General features: G+C 38.2%; 1 protein-coding gene across 1 annotated transcript in view; it reads left to right on the top strand.

The window, feature by feature from the left end:
* Window positions 1-8038: 8038 nt before the first annotated feature.
* Window positions 8039-22143, top strand: part of GRXCR1 (glutaredoxin and cysteine rich domain containing 1) — a 38403-nt gene continuing 24298 nt past the window's right edge. The window contains exon 1 of the mRNA XM_036382450.1: window positions 8039-8485. Coding sequence (XP_036238343.1) covers window positions 8039-8485 — 447 coding nt within the window. The remainder of the gene's footprint in view (window positions 8486-22143) is intronic.

Below are 22143 nucleotides of genomic sequence, written 5' to 3'. Positions count from 1 at the left end.
AACTAAATGAAAGTCCTTTATCTTATTTTCATCACTTTTATTTCTGGGTATGAAATGAGACCTGAACTACATTACTATATATTATTATTGCTAGAGTATCTACTGTCTACTATCACAATAATGATGTGGTCTTCTGAGGAGAAGAAAATGATAAGAAGAAAGCACTGAATATATTTTTTTCTCCCATGAAAGCCATAAATGACTAGTAGTCATGTTTTTGACTCAAAAATAAATGTCAGAAGTAGTACATAGTGGAATGCTTGAGGGAAGCATGCAAGATACGTGCTTCAAGTCAGATCAAGGGTTATGGTAGATATTTCCATGCTCAGCAGCAGAATTTTCCACCTTGTTAAGAGCCAGTTATTAAAATTATTAGAGTTGTCTCTACCCAAATTAAGGTGCAAATGAGACCATGTACCAAAGTCAATAGCATGGATTTTAATTTAACAGTAAATGTGAGGTAGAGAGGGAGAAGGAGAAAGAAATAGGAAAAGAAAGACACTGCGAATCCTGTGAATCCTGTTTGTCCTCTTCTTCTGGTCTTAGTGGTGAGCGTCCCAGTATTGTCAAAACGCTGGTCACTGTCTTGATGGGGTGGGGCAAGCTGAATTCAATTATCTACTTGGAGTTTGTCCAAAATGCTGAAAGCAACATGTAGGCCTAACATACCCACTTTATTAAAAGAGTTACAAGGTTTTGGTGCCTAAAATGTGCACATATTTATGAGTCAAAAGATGACAGAAGTTTGACAGAATTTGAAATTTTATTTAGATGATACTACTCAGACAAGCTATCCATAAACATGGATAACCTGGAAAGCGTACATGTGGTACTTCAGATGGTTATGAATCACATGAGAAAGAGCAGCACTAAACTGAATTTCACTGGTGTTAGTTCTTTTCAATGTAACAGAATGCCAGGTCCTTTTATTCCTGATACTTGTCTTATTTATATTTTTCAACCAGCCAAACATAGAAAGATGGCCTCTATCTCTAGTGGGAGCTAGGAGAAATGGATGTATGAGGAATTTCAGGACAGGGTTCAGGAATCTCTGCTGCTGCTGAAACTGTTTCATATGGAGCTCTGAGAATGGAAATGTGTCTCTGAAGCTTTCATGCTGACTTTTTCATCTTTGTTTGCAATGAAGAAGGACTGATTACAATACTTGAAAACAAACCTTGAAAACTGTCATTAGTCATTTTTCTTTACAAGGAAAGAGTGTATCTCTTTTTAAAGTTCCTGGCTGTTCCTTAGTCATTGAAACAATGATAAATGCATTATGGATACAGGAGGAGATATTCTTCCTAGTGAATCAGAGCTTCCTGTAGTAGGTTCTTCTTCCAAAGCTTTGGTATTTGGATTGGGACATGTGATGGAGAAGTGGTATCAGATTTTAGGTCAGATTTCAAACAAAAAAATATGGGAAGACATTTTCACATTTAAGAAATTTAAGGAGAACTTACAAGGACTGTGTACAAATATTTTGCTCTGCTATTACCTTCTAATCTCAATTTTTTTCTTTCTCAGCACAGCCCTACCTATAGTTTCCAGTGTGAATGACAGTGAGTCCAAGCTCAGTAGAGCTTGGGCAGAGCCACTGGAATCATCAGACAGAAAGCAACATTTTTGTGGGTTTTTTTCTTTCTTTTTTAGTGGTTGCTCCAAGGCCTAGCAAACCTTTAGCTGACCCTCAGATGTGTTCTGTGCTGGATTCTGGCATCCAAATCTCCTTCCCTGGGACTTGCCTGTCAGTAAGGAGGTGGGTTGGTGGAGAGGTACATTCTCTGTACTTAATCCTACCCCCAAGTAGGATGTCTTGACTGCATATGTGGCCCCAGAAACTCGTGGTGTTACTTGGGTGGGTGGAGCTAAATGTCTGTTTTAATATCTGGCCCATGCATCACACGAAGGAACATTCTAGCTGACTCCATCTTATGACATGCTTTTTTTATTCTCTGCTGAATTGAAGATTTTTTTCTCCCTGATGTTTCTTATTTACACAACATTTTTTTCACAACAAAGTTTTTCTTTCCTCTACAAATTGCGGCTCTAATGGAAATATTTTTCTGTCATTATTTTTTCCTGTTCAAATAGAACACAGGAGAAGATATAGCAGAAGTCTTAATGGAGCTCAGCATAGGAATTCAGTTCTAATCTAGACTGTAAAATTTGTGTCCACCAAAAACTTTGGGATATAGCTACAGGCTAGAGCTTCTGGAGAAACAGCTAACATTTACACATCTGGTATGGTGACCACTTACATGACTAGAAAAAGAAAGAGCTACAAACAATGAATTTTTATACCAGTTTGGTAAGAGAAGTAACAAAAAATAGTGCTTGTTATCAGCTATCTGGCATGGATCAAAATTTCTAGCCACTGTTCTTACAACTGCAGTCAGTAGGCTATAAGTGTTTTCCAGGCCTTCCTGAAGGAAAACTGGTCTTTGCTTTGCATGACTCAGATAAAATATAACATATTTAATAGCTGACCTTTTACTTTGTCCAGAGTAAATAAACAAATTAAGTCTGGAAGTACCATGTAATGACAGAAGCTTTTCACGTACTGCTGCTTCTGTGTTTAGCTCAGCAGCTTGACTTTTATGAAAACCTACAGTGGGAAAAATAGAAATGAATTAACTTTTCAGATGGCTGTGAATTTCAAGTTCAGGATACTAATTGATTGCATTTGCAAATGCAATGTAGAGCATTCCTCTCTAAAGATTTTGGAAATGGATGCTTTCTGCTCACTCTAGCAAAAAGGATAGCAGAAAGTTTCCGTATGTCTCTGTAGGTCCTTGTGCACTTGTGTGCATGGCCTAGACACAGGTCTTGATTTCCACATTGATTTAATTCCTTCATTATATAAATTGAACAAAAATTGCACCCAATTCACTACTGTAAACAGAAATAAAGGCAAAAACCCTTTGACATTCTGTCTAACAATTGGTTAACAGAAGTTAAATGAAATCTACATATAAAATGAAATGGCAGTGTAAAGCATATACCATATGAATAATTAGGCATTACAATAGCAACAGTATGCTTGGTTTGTTCTTGTCTGTATTATTTCCATTTAGCAGCTGCTAAACCTGACAAACAATTGCCAGATGCAAGAGTTCTCTGATGGGGACATGAACATGCTCTGAGTGTCCTCATGAACTTTACTACAGTCAAAAAGTGATTCTGGACCTGCAGAAAAGTAGACAGATGTTTTGCTGACTTAGCAAATGGGAATATTCCTTCTCTGAACAAGTGGGAAATGCACTAAATATGTCTCAGATAGAAACAGTTTGGTTAGCATTCACTATTAATATTATTTGCTTTTGTAACCTCTAAAGCGTAGAGCATGTTGTTCACAAACTTTACTTACTTGTAGCAAAATGAACAAATTCAGCTTACCATACCTGCTTTTACAAACCTGCTCCCCAACAACAGGAGAGAAATCCAGGTCCTTTGAATATCTGTGTCCTGATGATTACTCTGGTAATTTTGTATTAAGAATTAGAGATTACAGAATATGCTTTTGATTACTGCCAGTATAATAGAGTTGGAGACAGTTGCAAACAGTCCTTTGTAGAGTGAAAAAAAAAAATCAGTATCACAAGACATGTCACTGTGAATTTATACCATCTGTCTAATGATGTATGACACCAGTGTGGTTGGTATCAAGTCAGCCTACAGATTGGTTATATATACTTAGTAACCTGCAAATACATCACACAAAATGGCCCTGCACACACTGTGCATCAAAGCAGAGCATATAATGTTTTGTCACAGGGTAAACTGGTCTATTAAAATGGTCACATGTTCAGAAATGAAGAAGGCAGTTGCTGATTTCAGCCCATTTTATTCTTTGTTTTTTACATATTCTCTCCTGAAGTCTCATTTCATGATTCAGGTTCCATTTTGCTGCTATTTGAATGCCAGAAATTTTATTATTTTTTTATACCTTCTATTCTCTGATCCATGGGAATGTCATGAGGTACATTTTTAATAGTAATTTCAAACAGCATAATCTACACTTCTTCAGCAAAGTGCAAACAATCTTTGCTTCTTAATACATGTCTAGATACTCTTTCAAAAATTTTGCTACAATTTAATGTTATTGATTTGTGGTTCTTTCCAGAGTCGAAGCAGGCAGTGCTCCAAACTTAGTGAAATGGAACACCTAGGAGAGATTTTCTACTTGTATAAGGTGTAGAAATTGAAGTATGCATATGTATGATGAACTCTGACAGCAAGATTTACCTATATATTATAGAAAATACATCAGAATTATAAATGAGATTAGAGTTTCCTTCTATTCTCTTCTGGGTTTTTTTTCCTTTCTGGTACAGCTATAAGGATCTCACTTGGCATAATGTTATTGCTACTTTAGCTTAGTTTTTCATTATAAAAGTATTAAAGGCTTTGCCTCACTTGACCTAATATGAGTGATTTAAAAGGTAAATATTGAGACTAAGTTTATTATCTAGACTTCCCTACTTTGTCATGGATGAAAGATATAATGAGCTGCTTCTGCAGGTACCTTCCTTCATGGAGCGTGACTTCTCAGATGTCAGTCTCAGAGTAGATGTCTGTCTTTCAGTTTGCCACGTACAGCGTCTGTCCCCTGGTCTTCATCTAGTACTGGTATCTTAGTTCTATGTCAAGCAGAAGCAGCAGAAGTCAACAACTAGCAGAAGCATCATCTTCTTTGTTTCTTTCAACTTAGTGATATATTAAATGTGATAAATCTGTGAATTTTATTGGCAGCCATATTATTTATCACAGCATCAGGGTAATGTGTTGGTCCAGTTCCTTGTGAAATGAAACAGTCACATAAAAAGGAATGGATGAAACAGCTTATTTACAAGTATTTGCTCTTTTTTTTACAGAGTGCTTCTCTATCCAGGCAAGATCTCTCTAGAGACACTTTATTTCCTGTGTGCTTTGACTTTATGGTTGCTGGAACCCCTGTCCTTGAATTAATCAGTGGCAGAACATTAGAACCAAACTAAGCAGAAACAAAATCTTACAATAGCCAAATGATTCAGGAAGAGTAAAAATTATGGACAAGAAATATCTCACTACTGCAAAACTCTTGAGTTTTTAACAGATACTGCTCATTAAATGAGATAAGCCTTTGAATGAACAGAAGTGTGTGTAGGAAAACTAAAAATGATAAACAGAAATAAAACAGTTGGCAGGGTGCAGTATCAAACTTCACAAATGGAGTGAGTTTAGACATTTAATACAGTTTTAGTCTACAGGAGGAAGAGAGATGTTCAGTTTTAACCTTTCTGTTGCTGAGATGCAACAGGCAGATGGTACAATTATGTGGATCTCAGGTTTTTGAACTCTCAAATGTCTTATGGCACATATACAACCTGTTTAGAGTCTTAATCTGTTTACTACTGGATATGTGCACTTAGACCCAAAATCACTAATTTGCTCACAGAAGGTCCACAGCTGGAACACCAGGATGAAATCTTATGTATGTAAATACTTCTGTCAAGAGGCACTCTCCACTTTGCTTAATTATTTTTTTTCCAAGAAAACTGTGCATACAGTTTCTTATCTGTCATAACCAGACATAAAAATATTTCCCAGTGAATAATGGAATTGCCATGAAACTAAACAATGAGCTAATTCCGACTAACAGAGTACAAGATGTGAACAGTATTTGGAGTGTTTTTAAAATGTGGTACTGATTGATTCTGCATTTATTCAATGCTACATTAATTTTCTAAGTCACTCAGGTAGCATCAAGTTATTTGTGCTCCAGACAATAAAAGCTTACTCATTGCTTGCAACAGCAGTAAAATGGTTTCTGTTAAAGGATATATAGTGCCAATTGGAGAAGATAAAAATATTTCAAAATTTTTTGTGCAAAATATGTGTGTTATAGAAGATCTGATTTTTTAAATGCATGGCAATTAATTGAAAGACAGTTGGTTTGTGTTGTTTAAATAAAAATGAATATGAACAAAGTAATTTACTGCAGGTTTCCAAGCCACTCAGATAATCATGGAAATACTATGATATAATTAACTTCAGCATAGGTAGCAGGCTAAGTAATTTCTCCAGGTGTCTTGCAGCCCTGTTTGGACAACTCCATGAAAGATACTTTGAACTATTCATTCTTCTACAGAATGTTCTTTGTTCTGAGTCACATTTTAGTACTAATGAAATATATTTCTTGTCAAAACTCCTGTGGGCAAGTGGCTATGACAATCAGTGTGATTCAGCATCCTCCTCCTCAAATGAATTTCACAAATATTCTTATAACTGTATTCAATATTAGTACAGACTTTGATACTAGATGTTTCTCTTTGAAAGACAAGTAACAATGTATTTTAACTCTTGTAACATTATTCTTACCAATTTTTTCTGCATTAATCATAGTAGTTAACAATACAGTGAATCATCTTATGTAGAAAGAAGTGTGGCAAACACGAGTGCTGTGAAATGCCACTAATCATTGTGTTTCCATTTTGTGGATGGGAGAGAAGTGATTTTAGATTTCAGCTTTGAAAAATCGTGATTTTATTTGGGCTGAAGAACAATATTTTCATGCCTCTTGTTCTAAATAAAGTCAAAATAACCCCCACATAATTATTGAAAGATTTGAACCGGCATTTTTAAAATCTTGACCGGAAAGTCTCAGATGCTTGAAGCTCTGCAGCTGCTTGTGAATGCAGGTGTTACCATTCTGGGCTGGCTGAGCATCTAGGGAGTCATTTCATGCCTACACCTGTTGGGGGGGTCACAGCCTTCAGGAAGCAATTCACTATTCATGAGTCTAGAGAGAAAATTAAGCTGTGGAGAGTGTCTAGGGAATGTTTGTCAGGAAAGTGAGAAGGGGATTGAGGTCTTAATGCTGCATTTTTCTTTAAATGAAGAAAACACAGAAATAGCACTGTAAGTAGGAATCATCATGCAAACTCAGAAGCAGCTTGGAGGTTTAAGGTGCTACTACATGATATTGAGTAGACATAGCTAGAAACCTCAAGTGTGGGTTGGTTATTTTTACATCTAGAGATTCATGCTGAACACTGTGGCAACAACTACTTGTGATTTGCTAGGATAGGGCAATGTGATTCCCTGTGGATGAATCCATGTTACCCTACTTCTTATTGTTGATCCTTGTTGCCTCAATTAATTAGCTTTCTCCTACTCCTTGTTCAGATTCCCTTGCCCAGTCCCTGAGAAAGCAGAACATACGCTGTGGTTGCTGTGTGGTGCTAGCTACAACTCAGTTTTATTTAATAACATTGTGTTATTAAATAAATGTGCAACAAATTCTGACTAATTGTTTCTCCACTGCTCTGCCAGTCTGTGAAAAGGTCAGCACTGAAAACCATCAAGTAGCAGCTCCTTGCTAAATCTCCAAAAGGTTGTGTAAAAAGCAGACTTTGGTGAATGAAGTTTGACTGGTAGGGAAGTTAAAAGTTTTGATGAAAGAAATGTACTCATCATTGATTCAGGTGCCGAAGTTTTTCATGTTTCCCCCAGGTGCAATGAACATAAACAATTTTGACTTTGTAGGTCTCATGAAAAACTCTTCCTCTTTGCCTTTTTTAGCAAATCAAACTGCTTTCATATAAACTTGTGTAATTGCTATTATTTGGTTTATTACAGAATCACAGAATATCATGAGTTCAAAGGGACCTATAAGGATCATCAAAGTCCAGCTCCTGTCCCTATGCAGAGCACCCCAAAGGTCACATCATGGGCCTGAGAGCATTGTCCAAATGCTTTTTGAACCCTTCCCTTCCCTTCCATTCCCTTCCCCTTATTTTAATCAATGAATATAATTTCTCCCTTTCTTGCTTTCTTCCTTAGTGCTAAAAAGTACACAATGTCCTTTTAATATTTAATTAATGAGATCACTTTACAGGTTTTAGTTTAAAGGTAACCATAGCACAAATGCATCCATTATTAACTGCAGAACGGCAGTGGCTTCTTGGGAACCCTCTTTAGTTTAATATGAGAACCCCTGTCAGCAGAAAACAGCGCTGATATTGTTGTTAAGTGTGACAAACTGGCGAATGCAATGGGCACCACGCTGGAACAATGCAAGCTGCTGATATCCATGGAAGAGGCAATGTTCAAAGGCGAGGGCAAGGCGGACGGCGAGCGGCTGCTGAGGAAGGTTCGGTTCCGCGTGGCGTCCTCGCACAGCGGGCGGGTGCTGAAGGAGGTGTACGCCGACGGCGAGGCCGCCGACTCGCTGGACTCCGAGTATGCCAGCAGCTCCGAGACCGACCAGACCAGCCGGCTGAGCGAGGTGGACGGGCAGCAGAACGGGCACGCGGGGTCGGAGTGCGATGAGAATGATAATGAGCAGGATGACTTGCTCATTCTGGTCAGAGCCACTAAAGAGAAGGGGTTTGGTACAAAGCGAGTCAACATCCTCAGCAAAAATGGCACAGTCAGGGGAGTCAAGCATAAAGTCAGCGCTGGTCAAGCCCTTTTTGACAATTTGGCAAAAGTATTTCAGGTAGGTGGTGCAGATCTGCTGGCTGTAAGCTGTCTCTCTGTCCCTTTTAACTCCACACATTATTCTTCCCTTTGTTCAGACTGCTGTCATTTAGGATTTCTCAATATTCTGTCTCATTCCCATTGCTATCTACTTGCACAAGAGGGGCTCATTGGTCCTTCTAGTATCAAACAGCTCCACACTCCATACTGGCTGTGAACTTTGCTTTTTAAAATTGACCTTATATTTGCTGAGTATAAATATGTATGTTGTGGTTCCTATGTCTGGATGAGGAAAGAAATGTGCCAGAGGATTAACTGGGGCTTTGCTGGAGATCTGTACAGGTCTCCTGTACAGGGACGTGTCATGTTTCCTCTCCTATTATATTAATTCTAATGAGGTTATGATGTTATCTACTGTCTCCTACATGTAAATATGTATACTTGTAAATTCCATTCTGTTTAATCTGCAGAGTTGATCAAAGTAGGTGCAGGGTGGCAGCAATGATGGTTTTCCCACATGAAAATTTCAGGGGAGTGAAATCTTAGTCAGAGGTCTCTTTTATTAATGTCTGTTTTCTATCTATTTTGTAGAAGGAGCAGAATATCTGTATTTGAAACAGTATATGCCACACTAATGCCTTAGTCAGAGAAACACAGGCCTTAAGAAAAATCAAGATAAAAGTTCTAAAATATTTATCTCATATATATATTTTATCTGTATATGCTATTCAAGCCTTTCAATCATTAATATTCACACAGACAGCAACAAATGTGCAACCAGACTCTTTCTGAAGTTCTTAAAATCCAGAATTATGCTTTTCAATTAAATTATCTTGTGATGGTTTCAGGGCATTACTTTAAAACTTTTTATGCAGTTTTAAATCATGGGGAATTTGATTTTAATAATGATTCTTTTTGCATTTTGAAATTACTTTGAAATGAGGTAATTTTGTATTACATTAAAAAATGGTAATAGATTAACATTCTCTTGCTTCTGGATAGGAATTTATCCTCTGTGTTGTAGCTAAATGAACAGTCTTTCTGTCAATATGAATGTTCCTGTAGAAATTGATGTTTCAGAGAAGAATTTCCTGTTCATTTTCATTCATTTCATTACATCACATCACATAGCACTCAAGTAGTTTGCTTTCTTTCAAGCTACTCATGGAAGAGTTTGTCTTTAATTCCTTATTCTGATAAAATTTGCAACAAACTGACTTTTTGAAAGTAGATTTGAATTAGTAAGTATTAATTGAGGCATATTTGGGTTCTTCTCCAACTTCAATTTCATTGTCCTGTGCTATTTCACTACATAGAGTACCCAATTTCACCCCACTAGCCTCATTCCCTTCTAAAAGCTCTCTTCTAGCTACATCAGTAGCACTAAACGAAGAAATTTGAATCAGTTAAATAAACAGACCCATTTGAAGACATATGCATCTTAATTAGTGTCCCTGCCTTATTGCTTTTTCTATCCCCAGTTTTCGGTTGGAAGTTGTTCAGGAAAGGCCCATGGACTGAGATCAATGTACTTTGATTGCAAGGCTTCTTGTATTCCTAGCGGAGTTAATGGTAGGACCAGTGCTATTTCCATGTAGTGTTTTGCCAGAAGAAAGTATTTTCTTGAAAGGAGGCATATCCGTCTTATATATAACTTCAGAAAAGTAGATGTGTCCAAGTCTGGCACAGAGTTCCTTAATTAAAACCTGCAAAATAATGACTGGTTTAAAAGGTGGTAAGGATTTTTTTTTTTTTTAGTTGACAATATCATACTGTGGAAGAAAGGGGGAAAATTAAATAAGAAGATGAAAACAGTTTTTCATATGGCATGTAATTCCAATGAAGAACTCTGCTACAGGCTTTGCAAAGTCCAAAAGAAAAGGCAGGTTTTCAAAGTGGATGAGGAAAATACATGTGGAACTGAGAAGCTTCTTCCTAGGCATGTCTAGATGAGTGATGTCCAGAAAAAACTGTATATACTTACATTAAGACATATATTCAGCAATACAGAGAATAGAATGATTTGAGGTTTCTACACAAATTCAGATTTCCCCAGAGATAAAGCCCTAAATCTAGTGAAAAAGAATGGTGGTTTGCATATCTTTTATGTCATACTCTGAGCCAATTTTGTATGCCACATGCTGAGCACAGAGGAGAGCAAAAGACAAAGGTTAGCTTTGAGATGGATTTGAAACTGCTCAATCCTAATGAGAAGTATGATTGAAATCCATCCAATTACAAATGAAATAATGGCCTTTAGAATGAGATTAGAGGATGATTTCTAGTTTTCTGTAAGCATGTTCCAGACAATTAATTGAGCTGTAATACCAGTTAGAGAACAACAAGAGTTCTTCTTTCGAAGGCTAAGTACAACAGAAAGATGTCTTTGTTAGCAGGTACAACACAAAATCTCTCGATCTGGGCATTTTTCTGAGTTACCCTCTTGATTATGTGAGGTCATCTCCAGTTACATGTTTCTCTTAGATAAGCAGCAGCAAATGTATAACAACTGTTGGGGAGGATGAACCAGGAAAGCCTTATAAATATGATTGCCTGGCAAAAGATTTTGAGAAGATGGAAACTACAAGCGAGATTGAAGTGAAAGCAAGCTTTGAGATCCCTTAGTTACTGAACAATGGGAAAACAATGCTGTGGCTGCTGAAGGTAATCCCCTTTTGATGAAACAAGACCCTCTGCAAGCAGGTAGGTCCAAGGGTCGAGCAGACCCTGCCAGCTTGGCAGAAGGGGCACAAAGAGGAGTTTTTAGGGTTTAAAATGTAGCACAGTATGGTAATGTAGTGATTCTTATAGGCTGTATGGAAATGCTATAGGATTTGTGTGTTGTACTAGATTGGTTAGTGAGAATCAGAATATTCAACACAGAAGATGATTTATTGTATTGTAACGGGAACTTTGCTTACTTACTTACTTTTCTATGCCCTTAGCTCTTACTGTTGTCTCTTAGCTCTTACCCCTTTTACACTCTTATGCTTTTATGCTCTTATCCTCTCATCCTCTCTACCCCTCTCTTCTCTCGGGCCTGCTCCAAGCTGCGGCTGGGCCCTGCTGGGAGGTAAGCGAGGTTCCCGTCTTACTAAAATGTGCATGGAAGAAGCCAAATATTGAGTGTGTGTGAGTGTCCTGTGATCCTGAAACTAGGGGGTGGCTTTTTTCTGCAATATCAGCATTCTGATTCTTCAGATTATCTGCAAGCTCCTTTAATATACAACTTCTCCAAATCTCCTAGAGGGTCCCTTTGATAGAGGAGAGATCCTTTAAAGCAAATCACTTTGTTCAGATGTTCTAGGGATAAGCAGGGATTCATTAACTGGGCTTCATTATGTTGTGCAGTCAAGACCTTTGATTTTCTCTGTTCAAATACCTGTGCTAAAAGCACTTGTGTATTTTAATGTTCTATGGAAATATTTGGATTTGTGAATATTTTTTTCACACTTTCTTACTACAGCCTTTCTACAGAATTGGTTCAGACACTTTCTTCCCACTACAAACTTATCTGAAAGAAATCACACCTTCTGGAGCTTTTTTAAATTTTAAGAGAGTGATGTAAGGCAGGAAGTATTTTTACATTAAAAGGTCTTTTTGGTCATTGTTGCTATATGATTCAAACCTGGTCTGAGAATGTATATCTAGATGTGTGTCCCCTGCTACATCTTCCCACAGTCACGCACCCAGCACTTCCCTCGCCCGTTCAATCTGTGGCCTCTCATTTCCACTGTTCTCTGGGAAGCTGAGTCCTTCACATTACTCTGTCTGAGGACTGTGTCCCCAGATGAGAGTTGCTCCAGTGCTGTGACAGTGAAAGGTCTCCCTCCAGGTCACCCTTGCACACCAGCTCATCCCCTGGTGAAGCTGCTGCCAGGTGAGTGGGGGCCAACACAGCCATGGGGAAGGAATGTGGGATGGAGCAGGACACATCCATGGGTTTCCTCAGCTTCAAGGCAGAACATTCTGGGGGAAGAAAGGTGGGGAAGAGACCAGCTCTATTGATGCTCCAGGACAGCATGGTTTCCATGGCAACACCTCCAGCCTTTTCCTCCTTGGTGTGGATGCCACAAACAGACTGTTGACATGGCAACCACATCCTGGCAGGGTGAGGGAGTGGTGGGTGGGGTGGTGATGGGTGTTAATGTAACAACCACTCTGGGTTGGGAAGGTGGGAGGGAGGTCACTGGTGGTCATCTGTGGCAGGCAGGGACAGTCACATGTGTCCCCCAGCCTCCACTAGCACCTAACCTGGGCCTGGGGATAGCCTCCCACAGTGCTGGAAATGCAGGCGGCAGACAGCTGGGAACGGTTTATTTGTGAGAAACACACACTACTGAAAATCCTGAAAAGCAGGAGGGAGCTGGAGCTCCCACTCTCCCTATTCATGCACCTCCTTGGTATAAATTTTCTCCTGCTGAGACTCTAAAGCTGACAGCATTGGCAGCTGTGAAGCTGGAGACATGACTTGCCAATTATGTCAGAAGCATAAGCCCCTTCTCTGCATATCTGAAGTAATGGTGGTTTTATTTCAGTATACTAACAAAAATTCTGTATTCTAATATTTCAATATTATTTAAATGCAAATGGTTATGAATATTTCCTGTAACTTTCTGTAAAAAGCAGTAGAAAATAGTTATTTTTTTCCTTGAAATAAATATAATTCTCTTCACAACTAATTTTTATGACTAAGCCATTCCTATGGCTGTGGCCAAATCTCATAGAGCAAAAATCCTTGGGTTATCTCATATATTACTAGGTAGCGCAATGATCATTTTATGCCAAACTGGCATCCCAATGTGCAATGGAGCTCAGCCAAAGGTTTTACACAGGTCTCTCCTCATTTTCCATGTTTCAGCATGGGTATTTTCCCTCCATTCCCATACTTACACACTCCAGTGGCCTTCCAGCCTCCTCTGAAAGGTCAGTTTCTGCTAAATTAGCCCCAGAACTCATTCTCAGGCAGGGCTTCCTGACGTCTCTTGCAAAAGGGCAGGTCTGGTTAACAAACCTGGTGAATGCCTTGGTGAGCATTGCGTCAGAGAGGATATGGGTGAGGAGTCAGACATAACACACACAGTCTTTACAAAATTCCCAAGCACAGCTCCTCAGGTAGAGCTCACATGTAAGGTTGTCACGTGCAAGTCACTCTTCAGCCTGATGAAGAATGAGCTTATTAATGTTTAGAGAGAAAGGTGGGAAAGAATAAAGAATCACATGGAAGTTTGTTAAGAGGAGAGCTTTTGGGGTGGTTAAGAGCACTTTCATCTTTCTTTACTCGCAGGTGACCTGGAAAAGTGAATATACAGCAGGACATGCAGAGCTTACAAACTGATAGGGCTAGCTAATGCCACAAACAAAATAAAGTGAAGTACAGCAGAAAAACCAACCATCTTCCAAAGAAGTCAGAGGCTGCGAAGTGATGTTAAGGAAAGGTTCCTGTGTAGTAATACAAGCAAAGGTTTTTAGGGTGGGTAGCATGTTGTATACCACTGTTGTATATCTCTGGAGCATATATCACTACAATCCCCAAAAGTCTGGGGAGATGAGAAAGAGAGATCTGCACTTTCATTGGAGAAGTCCTGATAAGACTTGAAGAGACTTCTCTTGATAAAGAGTATTCTCTTTCTTGCTGATCAGCTGATGATCAGTGCTGAGACTCCAGAAATCACTAGATTATTTGTATTCAAAATCCTCTTCTAGGACTGGGCAAAGATTGTAAAAACTCTCCTGATCTTTGCCTTCATATTCTCCTCCATACACACTACTCTGACTCCCAAAAGGACATAGCTTACAAAAGAAAACAATGGATTGCTTGTAAAGAGCATTTGATGTAGTAATGTCCCTTATATGGATAGAGATAAATACCAGTGAGATGCAGTATCTAAGTTACAAACTTCCAGTGTATTTTCCCAGTGTTATTAAGTCTGCAAAACTAATTATTGAACAGCGTTGAACTGAAATCAACTGGAGAAGAGGAACAATTGTAATAACATAGAGGATCAAGTGATTATGAAAAGCAGGTTTTTGCTTTTTACAGAAAATTCAGAGTTAGAAGGAAAACTAGATCACTACTGGAATGGGCATAGAGTTGCTTCACCACTTGCTTTGTAGCCTCAGAAGGGCTTTAATCTGTGACCACACTGCATTGGACAGTGACTCTGCTGATGCTGTTAATCATGTTCTAGCAGTTTCCAGAGTGGATGTCTGAACACACACACTGAATTAAAAAGGGAGATGGTCAGGTCTGTGAGCTTTTAACTGGAACCTGGATTTGGTCAGTACTTAAGATATTGGTTTTATTATTCACATGTTGGAGAAATCTGTTGTAAAGCACTGAGGTCAGACAGGTCTATTACTAGACTATTCAGGACATTTTAGGATTTGCTCCTGTTGGACTTGAAATATATATTTGACATATACTTGATAGGATCAGTAAATAGATTTTTAACTGTCTAAACCTCTGAAAGTGATATACAAGTTTTGAATTAAAAAAGACTTGGCAGTCTCATTTTCAGAAAGTGTAGATACGGGATGTCTTAACTTCTCAATACACTCAACATTGGGTGGCTTACCAACAAAACTGTGGTTATATATATAGAACTTTTTAAGGACTGAATCAATAATTGAATAAACAAAATTATAGGCTTTACTGCTGGCAGTCTGACCAGCATGTACTGGACATCTGTCTAATGCTCCAGTGCACTGCATGGCCTCAAAATTATTCTCGCCCTGATTAGTCTTGATCCTTGTAAAGGATCCATAAATGAGGTCAGTGTTCTTGGGATGCTGGCCTTGTCCCTTCCATGGGAAAGAGCATAGCAAAGAAGGAGTGGTGTTACTGCAGTAAATACGTATATGCAGAATATGTAGTACTAGATTTAATCACGACTTTAGGTACAGATTCAAAAAACTCACAGGCCTCTGAGGAAGGACTTAGACATCAAGCTCAAAAACTAAGATTCTCCAAATCTCATTTGGTGCCACCAAGCCTCAGAGGCACCAAGAGCTCCCCTCCCTTCCTCCCTCCCTTTTTCTCTTAAGCACAATAGTGATCACAGTGTTCCAGAATGGAGATATCCTAGAAAAACTTGTAGCCCGTGACTTGCTTGTTAGGAAAAAGAGATAGAGAGGAGATAGAGGATAGAATCGGTATTCAAGACATGAGAGATTGCAAATAATCATGTTCTGCTGCCTTGTTTCATCCTCTCTCTTTAAATCTAAAAATAGATTTGCTTTCTTTTTGAAAGAATGAATGCAACTGCCAAATGGAAGAAAAGGCTTCCTGGTTGTACTAAGTGGGATTCCTAAGTCATATTGGCCTCAGGAAATTTTCTGAGCTGAAAATAGTCGTAAAAGGAAACAGTATTAGTAAGAATGCCATATATGCTTTCCAGACTCCTACTTTTAATTATCAGTCTGGTAGATGACCTGGAATACCAGACGAGCACTGGGTCTGATCCTATGTACTGCTCTGTGACTCTTGCATAATGTCGCTTTGTGGGACTGCTCAATCAGGTGCTCAGACTTTGAATTAACATGGAAAATGCTTCATCTTACTTCAAACTAACTTGAAAAAGGGTCATGTCACATAAGAAGCCTATCAAAAATATCTTAGGATTCTAGCACAGAATTTTTTTTTCCTGAATTGGCCTCTTACAACAGAGATGAAAAAGATTAACTGATTAGTCTTAATCATTAATTAGTAGCAATAACTCTTGTCTTTTGCTATCTGTGAAGCTCAGCTTTATAACTCAGCAGGAAAATAAGGAGAAAATGTGTTTTGAAGTATTCTTATAACTAAGACTGTTAAGAAAATTTGGGGCTATTCACTTTTCTTTGACATGGTACAACAGGCTGCCTGGTAGTTCATTGACCCTGAACCTTTGCATGCCTTCAACACAGCAAATACATTTTGTAGAACACATAAAGATGAAATAAATTACCTATGTGCTTAATTCCTAGCCTCATACTTGGTCATTAACCCTTAATTTTGTGCACAAATAAATTAATCTGCAACCAAATATTTTGGAGTTCTCACACTTGAGTGTCTTAGGTTAAGTTAATCTTTTACTTATAACTTCACAAGCATGGAAGCAAATATTTGGCTACATTGGGCCAATTTGTCACCAAAGTGCACAGCTGTGCAATTGCAAAAATATGGTTATAATGAAAATAAAAACCAATAATGAAGATAAAATCCCTTTATTAAAACTTAAAAAAATTTCTAACAAGTTAAGTGCATTAAAATCCCATTATTTAGTTTACAGATCTCAAAACAATTTCAGTTCTGAACTAGGATTTGCAAATACACTAAGCTAGAAAATATAAATGTATATGTGCCACAGGTATTTTGTTGCTAGACTATTCCAGTCTGTCTACAGCTTGCTGTGATATTTATCTACTCAGGTTGGATATTTATCTACAGTTTATTACATACTGCACCAAAACAAGGTACATGATTAACAGCTTGACAGAAAAAAATGGTCAAAAAGACAATTTTTTTTCTTGGCTGGAACTTTAGCCTGTAACTGTAATGTTTTGTGGCATCATAATTTTGTAGCTGAAATATAATAAAACATTCTTTAGAATGGAATTTGCAACCAGAGGGAAAAGGGTATGGCTTTCATGCATGAAAATCTTTCTAATTGCTGCAACATCCATTGCAAGGTAGTACAAAACATGTAAATGAAACCTCAATGAATTTTTCCAAAGCTTGTAAGAAGAATAATAGATAGGACAGGATCCCCAGCCTGTTGATTTTGAAAAGAAGGTGTAAAGTTGCATCTCCCCATCCAAACAGGCAATCTTGTGGTTTTGCTTGATGCAGTGGTTATATTGTGGAGAAGCTGCCACAGCACAACTCTTTATAACCTCCATCAGAAAAAGCAACAGAAATGGTCACAGATGAGCAGCTGGAGTCACTGAGGTAGAGACTCATTTCACGCATGGCAAGAAAGAAGACAGAAAAACCATCATTCATTGCTAGTACAGATTGTGGAAAGCATTTTAACAACCTTAGTACCATTTTGCTTTGGAACTTTATCTAGGGACATCATCCATCAATGTCAAATGAGCATGTCTTCTGTACTGCAGTAAAACCACAAGGACTCATTCTTCCTCCATTTCTCAAAAAGAAATATAAAAAGTCCTTCTAGCCAAATTTGCACACATTTATAACACCATGCAGTGTTATGAACTGCACTGACAAGTCAGCCAATGCTGGTACAAAGGCAAAGAACAATTGCTTTGGAATTCACCCTTGTTTTGAATACTACTGATTGCTAATTGTCTAACAAGCTTTAAAACTATTAGAAACTTTAAGGAGACATACATTGTTATTTAAGAAAATTTCTCCTTGAAAATTCTGTAACACAGAAGGAACTTAGTCTCTAAAGAACTTACAGCTTTTTAAAGAAAATGCAATATTTTCCTGCCCAGTCTCTCATGTCTTGCTATTTGTTTACTACCTCCAAATGCAAAGCACTTTCCCTCCTAGCCCTGCAGGCAACTTTGAAACATTGTTGTTCAAGTGGAGAATGTCCTAAGAGGCAGACTGATAGACAAAGTGAAAAATGAGAGCATTATTTTTTTTTTAAGCATTATTGCTTAAATTCTTTAAACATTATTGCTTCCTTCCACCTGTCACATTACACGTTGAGAACTTTTCTTTCCAGGTGTTGGCTGATGAGGTCTCTGGTGAGACCCCACCTGCAGTGCTGCACCCAGCTTGGGGATTCTCAGCTCAGGAGGGAAATTGATCTGTTGGAGCAAGTCCAGAGGAGGGCAACCAAGCTGATCAGACTCTCTTATGAGGAAAGGTTGAGACAATTGGGTTTGTTCAGCCCAGAAAAGAGATGGCTTTGGAGTAATCTAATTGTGGACTTCCTGTAACTGAAGGGAGCTTAGAGAAAAGATGGGGAAGACTCTTAACAGGAGCATGTAGTGACAGACAAAGGGGAATGGAATTCTTCAAATTCAGAGACAGTAGGTTTAGCTAAGATGTTAGGAAAAGATTATTTACTGTAGGAGTAGTGAGGAATTAGAGTGGCTTGCCCAGGGAAGTTGTGGATGCCTGTCCCCTGGAAGCATTCAAGGCCAGGTTGGATGAGTCTCTGAGTAACCTGGTCTAGGTGAGAGTATCCTGCCAATGGACTCTATGATTCTATGATGCTTTCAATCAGATTCACTCATGTAGTGGGTAAATCTGGTTGTTCTTTCAAATCCCACAATGATTCAAAAATATAAGCACCTACTCAGAAAGTTCAAAGCGTCATAAGGATTTCAAAAGCTCCATTTCTAAAGGACTTGTTCAGGAAATAGATTATTTTAATCTAACTGGAAGATATTACTATGGCAGCTGTTGTTGTATCTGCTGGGTGGTCAAGACTGCTGCAAACCTGTCTGCTTGGTGGATGATATTATTTTGCATCCTCATGTGGAAGATTGTGGGGTGGAAGGACACTTTCACTGGCCAATATTTACAGCTAAATGCAGATAATTTATACTATAGGTTGGTTGGTTGGGTTTTTTTTGGCTGCCCCTGACTGGGAGCAGACTTGAATCATGTAGTTCCTTCAATCAGGTGGTTTCATCATCAGCTACTCCAGTGGCTCTTGGGAAGACACAAAAAATGAGGGCAAGAGGTTTCAAAACAGGAGAGCAGTCTAGGGAAATTTCTGATCTGTTTTTTTGTGCAGTCTCAACTGTCATTTTGGAAGAAGGTTATTCAGCTGGCAGAAATGCAATCAAGTATGGAGGTTTATGTTAGAAGACATGATATGAAATTAGAATAAATGTTATTGATTTTTCTTGCTGCATGGTATTAAATGATTATCTATGCAAAGAAGCCATTGTAATGTTATTCCAAAAGAAAAGCAGACAGATGATTTAATAATCTCAGCTTCTTCATTTGTAGTCTTATTCCTGGAAGAGAGCACATTTAACTCTATGACATGATACAGATTCTAGCCCCACTGTAAGAACATTATCATATGAAAAGTATTATTATATGAATATTTTATTTATAAAATAAACACCTCTGAGCAAAATCCTGAATCAGACTAGAACGTAAAGCTGCTTACACTGGCCTTGGTAAAACATTAGTCCAGCGGTAGATGTGATATATACAGAATAACTAACTTTGTAGAACTTTTGCCCGACAGGTTTAGGAGCTGGTATAAAGCACACAACCTACTACATTCTGATTTTCAGACATTATATCTATATGGTTAAAAACCAAAAGAAAATAAAAGATTACACCTTAGAGTATTTCCAGCAATGAAATCTATAATTCTGCTTCATGAAGTTGTCTTGTATTTTGCTTATAAAGAACTGGTGGATGAGTCATCTGTCCCCTTCCATACATCAGGCCAGCAGCCACAGTACAGGCTATTCTAGGGCAGAGCTGGTTTATGTATGCTGTCGAGGAGTTGTATCTGCATAAAAATCTTGAGCACTCTGCCTTTTTTGAAAATCTCTTGCTTAAAAAAGGAAATGAAGCACTTAAAGTGTGCAGTGTAGACAAATCTTTAATTTTAAAAATGGATATTGAGTATATAAGTAATAATTAACTACTCAGGGTTTGAAGATGAAGGTACCAAATTTCTAGGTATTATTAAGTAATGAGATAGCTGAGAGCATAGTTCCAATTAGGTTAAGTAATATAGTGGGGAAACAAGGTCGTTCATCACTCAGTGCTGGTGCAGGACAAAGGAGTGCTATAACTACAATACACCCCTTTGCAGCACTTCCATGTGTTGAATGATAGCGCTCTCTGAGAGCTAAGGATTGAATCAGCGCTTCAGTGTACTAATCACACCATAACTCTGATCTCTGCCTCCTTCAAAGACCTGTGCAGAACTCATTACCAGTTGCAGAGGGCTTTGTGACCCCAGGTGAGACAACGCTCCGTGTCCACCTGAGAAATGGGTGTCCTTTTCCTTAACTTTAGTGTAGTGCAAATGACAGCTCCAACCTTTACACAACAGCCTCTTTTTATCTCCACCCACATGGGTAATATTTTCAGCTAGATTTCAAGTTGTATAAAGTGTCAGGAAAGAAAAAGTACATAATATGTTAGGTGTGTGGAACTGAAAACAGAGAGGGAGTGGTAGTTTCCCTGATTTGCTCACCATTCCCTGGGAGTTTCAGGATTCTAGTGCATCTCATTTCAGCTTCTGTTTATAGGAATACAGCAAAAGGTATAATAAATTTTGACAGAAACCTTGTTGTCTGCTGAACATGAAAACTCCAGGGTGTATCCCAAATCAAAACCAGGATTTTTTTAACCCTTTCCACTTATTTTATTCCTTAGGAAGGTGAATTGTGATGAATGATAGCAATTTCTGAATTTTCTCTGCTGATGATTGCAGTTGAGAATGACACTTTATTTCATTTATGCTATTACCTTCTTCAGTTGTTTTTGAGTGAACAGTTCTGTTATATATGACAGATTGACTCCAGGCTGTAATTAATCCATGAAACATTGAAACATTTTTCAATTAAAATGCAATATATTTTTGACTGAGCTAAGTGTGACTGATTAGGGCTTTCCTGAATACCAGTTTTTACTTGCTGATTCTCTCTAGCACTAGGAAAATCACCAGTTGCAACACTGCTGCAAATATAAAGAAGTAATGGACTATTGTGTTGTTTCCTAAGATAGTCTGGTATACTGAAATTAAATTTTGGGAAAACAGACCCACTTACCACACAAAGCATAGCTGACCAAAAAAGGCAGAGCCATGTAATGTCATGAGCAGGATCTTACCAGCTAACTGTTTTATTCTCCACTCAGCAATATGATGAATGGCATTGGTAAGAAGCTCAACAGACTAGAATACAGCTTTCATAGACCTCTAATGCCTATTAATTAACCAAACTAACTGAAATTTGGGAATTATAAAGGAGATCACCACATGCATTAACTGCACCTGGCAATGTTTAAACGTAAAATGAGTCAGAGATCCCTGTGTGCATGTGCTACTATTATGTTATTATTAGCATTTATCAGTTTCTACAGCAGTCTAAGTCTGTTTTAGAAAGAATGAGTAAGGATTTAGTGAAAGACAGGAGCAAAGAGAGAGAGGGAAGGGATAGAAATCATCTTGTTTTTAAACTTCATCTGCCTGCAGAAAAACACTGTACAGGGTATTCCAAAGCTACTGCCAAGTTAAAAATAAGAGGACCAGAGCAGACATTGCATTTTTCATGACAGCCATTTGCTGCTGATCACACAAGTCTGTTTCTCTGCAGTATGAAATGTTCTACTGGGTGAAGCAGCAGTGCTTCCAGCCAGATGGGGTCAGGGTTCACAAACCAGGACTCACTCAGAGCCATGCTGTTTGCTAACTTTTCCACATGATCTGAGATACCAAACACTTTCATTTTTATCTGTCTGTCCTCAGCAAGTCCTATTCACTTCTGACTAAAGCCGTCCTTACTTACAGAATATTCTCAAAGAGGATATGAGGTGGCCTGTGATTGTCCCCAAATTCACAACATAGGTTCAAACACCTAGAAAAATGTGATAAATAACAGGAAAATGAAAAGCTGCTCATAACAGGAGAAAATAGGATTTGAGCTCCACAACTGCTGTTTCAGGCAAATGTACTGTGTTTCTTTTTTTAACAATTCAGGGTGTCATTGTGGGAAAAGGTACATAAGTAAACA

This window comes from Molothrus ater, chromosome 4 (assembly GCF_012460135.2).
Source record: "Molothrus ater isolate BHLD 08-10-18 breed brown headed cowbird chromosome 4, BPBGC_Mater_1.1, whole genome shotgun sequence".
NCBI classification, from domain to species: domain Eukaryota; kingdom Metazoa; phylum Chordata; class Aves; order Passeriformes; family Icteridae; genus Molothrus; species Molothrus ater.
This window is presented reverse-complemented; position numbering and strand designations above follow the sequence as displayed.